At 45.4% G+C, this 5,333-nt stretch overlaps 1 protein-coding gene across 1 annotated transcript in view; it reads right to left on the bottom strand.

The window, feature by feature from the left end:
• Positions 1-248: 248 nt before the first annotated feature.
• MANBA (mannosidase beta) overlaps positions 249-5,333 on the bottom strand; it is a 114,622-nt gene continuing 109,537 nt past the window's right edge. Inside the window, exons 16-17 of the mRNA XM_019526367.1 lie at positions 2,150-2,407; positions 249-1,694 (exon numbers count right to left, since the gene is read on the bottom strand). Of these exons, the coding sequence (XP_019381912.1) occupies positions 1,470-1,694; positions 2,150-2,407 (483 nt within the window). The 3' untranslated portion in view covers positions 249-1,469. The remainder of the gene's footprint in view (positions 1,695-2,149; positions 2,408-5,333) is intronic.

Here is a 5,333-nt window from a genome sequence, read left to right as displayed (position 1 = left end):
TGCAGCTCAGGGAGCCCTGGCAACACTTCTAAAAGGTTTGAAACAAATTGCTTCAATCTATTTGATACATTTCCTTTTAACCAAAAGCCCAGGCTGCCCATTCAGTAAGGTTCAGAACAATTCAGTTTGCGACTTCTTGAAGAAATGTATTTCATAACATTCTGGAATGGGAATTCCAGTTTCCAACCAGATCTGGGCACCACTCATAAGCAAATGTGTCCAGGTTTGCATGCCCTGGAGACAACAAAGAAAACTAAGGCTGTTTATTTGTTACACTTTTTAAAAAGCAGTTAAAACATTTAACCACCACCACTTATAAACAGGAAGATAGGACAGAACAGTTGCTAGAGACCTTCAGTACCATTTACCCCTCTTTTCCTCCCTCCCCTCTTGCCTTCCAGGATGACACCATATCAGGATTCAACAGGCATTCTCCTAGTCACTGTTTAGTCCCTGGTCTGTTCCTAGAGTGGAGGTTTGTGCTACCTCTTAAGGCTGTGGCAATCCTGCAGCTGAGGGTGCAGACCCATCACACTTACCCTGGTGTAACCTACATCAGCTTTGAGAACCAATGTAAGTTACATGGGGGTCCAAAGCAGACAGAACCAGCTGTCCAAAGGGAGCTATCCTCATTAGGCACTATGGTAGCACTTTGCCATCAGTGGCAAGACACTGGTAAGATACTGTTTACACTCAGCCAGTAGTTCTCAACCTTTTCAAACTGAAGGCACCCTTTGGAAAATGCCAGCTCTTAGTTTCCACTCTATTTTGAAGTACACATGAAGGAACAGAGTAATTCTGCTAGTACAGAGAACTCAGAAAGATTACAGCAGGTCCAAATGTTTTGGACACTATGGATTCCTATTTGAAATCTCTGGGTTTCTCCTGTGAATCACGTTTGCATACCTCACAGTGCTAACATGTGGCACTCCATGGCACCCTTGAAAAGCTCTTGAGGCACCCTAGGGTGTTGCAGCACCCTGGCTGAAAATCACTCTACTAAGCAAACAGCTACCATGGGGGGACACAGATTAGAACGGTAGATTCACAACTCATACTCCACAATAATTTACAATGAGGTACAAGTATTTCTAATCTGAGGGGTAACTCAAGCCATGGAACAGAATAACTAACCCTGGTCTATAGCTATATGTTGGAACTGCACCCTTACTCATTAATATATCTATTAAAGGACTCAAGTTATGTCAATCTCCACCTTGCTTCTTTTCATAATTATTGTGCTTTACAAGAAGCACTAGTTACATATATTTTCAGTTACCTAAGAAAGTACATCTTTGCACATTATATGTATTAGCTGCAAACATATTTATATTTAACCAAACAATCAGGAATGTATGCATAACAGAGGTGGACAATACATTCTGTGGTCAGCTTCTCTTGATCTTTAGTTATGTTCAAGTTTTTCCGTTTCCATTCTGCTATTTCTTCCTAAAGGAACTGAGATCCCCTCAGTAAATATCTGACAGTGAAGTCAAGCAGAGTGATCTTTCAAGCTCCTTGATGCTGGTGGGCTCCCAAGGATAAAATACAACCACCTTTCTCTTCTGAGTCATGAGAAATCCATTATCATTAAACCTCCCTTTTATATTTCCTACATCCAGCCAAACAAAAGGAGCGACTGCAGTGGTCTGGAGAACAAAAATATAGTGGTCATTTTGCTGAGATATGGTGGCCTGAAAGAGAAGACAAATACAATTACTCTTTTTGTAAATGAGGTGTGTAATAAAACAAATGTTTCAATCAGTTCAAAAGCTGCATGTTAGTATGATCAATACCATCTTAAAAATATATTTGTTAAACATGATTTCTCCCTTCCCCTCCATCTAAGAATCATAGAAAGAGCTCTGGAGAAGACATCAGGAGTCCATCCAGTCCAACCACCAGCTCAAAGCAAGATCATCCCTCTCTGCCACAGGCATATCAGACTGAACACACTTAGTTACTGCTCTCATCCCAGGCAAGAGTTTTCTTAACCCGTGGCTGTTTAACTTTTCTGCAGCCAGTGGCTGCACACTATACCAGCCATATGTTTTGAGAACAGATATTGCACTACAGACATCTAACTCTCAGAACACAAAAAATAAACTTAACAAGAGCAAAGAACGTAGCTTGAGTAACTGGCACTTACACTGAGCTGTGCTTTTTCCAATCCTACTGCATCCTTCAGTGATGACAGGAAGTGATAATTGCGAGGACTGTAGAGTTCACCTTTCCCCACAAGGTAAAAGGTGACAACGCAGCTTTGCCTGGTACAGTTGCCACATTTTTTCAGCAAATCATTTACAGGCTCCTTGTAGATGGGGGCAGCACTCCCTGCCCTAACAGTCACACCCTCAGTAGCAAAGGTACACAATGGCTCCATAGAACTCCACTGGTGCACACTGACCTGTAGGGCACATTAAGTGATCAAAATGACACCTGTAAAAACATCCCCCACATGCCAGATTTTTCAGTTGCTCATTCGAAGTCCCCCCTTGAGGGGAACTGAGGGAACGATCTGCCACCCCAACCCCTTAGTCCATGAGGTCTGCTGCCTCCCAGGGGTTCATATCCAGAATGTAGCTGAGAAGATCCTGAAACGTATCCGGTCCTCTGACCAATTCCCCATGCTCCTTATCCATGTGGGCATGAATGACATGGCTCAGAGCAATCCCAGCAGCGTCATGAATAACTACGGGACTCTGGGAGCAGGGTTCAGAGGGTTGGGGGAGCAGGTGGTTTTCTCCTCGATCCTTCTGGTTACAGGTCACGGGCATAGGAAGGAGAGAAGAATTGTAGAAGTTAACAGAAGACTGTGGTGCTGGTGCCATTGTAAAGGCTTCAGCTTCTACGACCACAGTTCAGAGAGAGGTAGTGATTTGTTGGGAAGAGACGGCCTCCACCTCACTCGAATGGGGAAGATGCTCTTCTCGGCCAGAATGGCTGACCTGCTTGACTGGACTTTAAACTAAGTTCGCCGGGGGATGGGTGGATAACCACTGGTGCAAGCCCACCAAGCATCAACCACAAAATCAGAAGATTTTCCCTGCACAAGAGAACTCTCTCCTACCCCAGCCCAGGGACAGAGCTCTTCTAGGAGTGCAGGGAATCCATCCGTTGGCAGGAGGAACTGGCCCTTCTGCTAAACAGAAATGACTATGATCTTATAGGAATAACGGAGACCTGGTGGGACTCCCACCTATGACTGGACCACATGTATTGATGACTATACCTTGTACAGGAGAGATCATGTTGCAAGAAAGAGCAGGGGTGTAGCTCTTTATGTGAAGGAGCACTACACTTCCCTACAGGCAGAGATTGGCAACCAAGGAGGGCAACTTGAGACCCTCTGGGTAAGAATACAGGGGGAACGGTAGAAGTTTACTACAAACCTCCTAATCAGGAGCAAGAACTTGACCATGAATTCGCTATGGAAATGGCTGAGGCTGCACACACTCAGTGCATGGTTGTCATGGGCGACTTCAACTACCCGGACATCTCATGGGAAGAGCACTCAGACAAATCTGATTGGTTGCAACGCTTCCTCACAAGCACTGATGAGCTCTATTTGTCTCAAAAAGTCTATGGGCCAACAAGAGGTAAGGTGCTGCTGGACCTGGTACTGGCCAAAGGGGATGATCTAGTGAGCAACCTGAGTATCAAAGGGAAGCTGGGAGACAGTGACCACGAGTTGATCACCTTCTCTATCCACTACAAACCTGGCAAGTCAGTCAGCAATGCAGAAGTCCTTGACTTTAGGAAAGCCGACTTTCACAAGCTCAGGAGGCTAGTTGTCGAGGCTCTAACAGGCCATAATCTGACAGGGAGGGGAGTCCATGATGAGTGGTCACTCCTCAAGGATGCGATCCTTGAAGCACAAGAAAAATCCATTCCAGCCCACAGAAAAAGTAGCAAGAGGGCTGGGCGACCCCCTTGGCTCAATAGGGAACTCATGGACCTCCTGTGTGTAAAAAGAGAAGCTTATAAAGGAACACAGGGAATACTACCAAGGAGTATTCAGCACTGGCCTGCACCTGTAGCAAACAAACTAGGAAAGCCAAGGCTGAAAATGAGCTCAAACTGGTCACAAGAATCAAGGACAATAAAAAGTCCTTCTTCAGATTTGCGGGAGGTCGGAAAAAAGAAAAAAGAGCAACATTGGACCCTTGCTAAACCAAAATGGGCCAGCTGATAACTGACACCCAGAAAAAAGTCAATCTCCTTAATGATTACTGTGTCAGTCTTCCACTAGCCTATGGGGATCACCGCCTGATAAAATGCAGGATCATCAGGAAAAGGCCTGGATCTTGTGAGGCTGGACCATCCATAAGTCAGCTGGCCCGGATGGAATACACCCAAGAGTGTGAAAGGAACTGGCTGACATCATAGCACAGCCAACAGTGAAGATATTCGAGAACTCGTGATGCTCAGACAAGGTACCTGAAGATTGAAAGAGGGCCAGTATGCTGTCTATCTTCAAGAAAGGGAGGAAGGAAGATCTGGGGAACTACAAGCCAATCAGTTTGACCTCAATCCCTGGAAAGATCTGGGAAAAACTTATCAAGGAAACCATTAACAACAGGCTAACAGAAGGCAATGCTCAGAGAGAGCCAACATGGCTTCGTTACAGGTAGGTCTTGCCTGACCAATCTCATTTCCTTCTATGACCAGGTGATATATCACTTGGACAAAGAAGAGGTTGATATCATATATTTGGACTTCAAAGAAACCTTTGACCTGGTGTCCCATGATGTGCTCATGTTAAAATTGGAGAATTGCAGCCTCAACAATCTTACAATTTGATGGCTGGGGAACTGGCTCCATGGACAGACCCAGAGAGTGATAGTTGATGGAACCAAATCAACATGGTGCACGTAACCAGTGGTGTCCCCCAGGACTCCATTCTCAGATTTGTACTCTTCAATGTATTTATAATTCATCTGGACTCTGGTGTCAGAAGCAGACTGGCTAAGTTGGCTGACGACACCAAACTATGGGAAAGTGTGGTCATCCTAGAGGATAGGCTAGCAATCCAGGCCAACTTTGACAGGCTTGCAAGATGGGTGGATCAAAACCTGATTCATAGATTCATAGATTAAGGGTCGGAAGGGACCTAGTAGATCTTCTAGCCCGACCCCCCGCCAGGGCGGGAGAACAACAAAAAACCCCAAAAAGAGAAATGGGACTCAAACGAGTCCAGCCAGGTAGGCATCCAGCCTCTTCTTAAAGACCCCCAGGGTAGGGGCCAGCACCACTTCCCTTGGAAGTTGGTTCCAGCTCCTAGCCGCCCTAACCGTGAAGTAGTTTTTGCGGATGTCCAATCTATACCTCCT

This window comes from Gavialis gangeticus, unplaced genomic scaffold (assembly GCF_001723915.1).
Source record: "Gavialis gangeticus isolate Ggan-Ray unplaced genomic scaffold, GavGan_comp1, whole genome shotgun sequence".
NCBI lineage: Eukaryota > Metazoa > Chordata > Crocodylia > Gavialidae > Gavialis > Gavialis gangeticus.
Note: the sequence above shows the minus strand (reverse complement) of the source record. Positions and strands in the feature narration are given on the sequence as shown.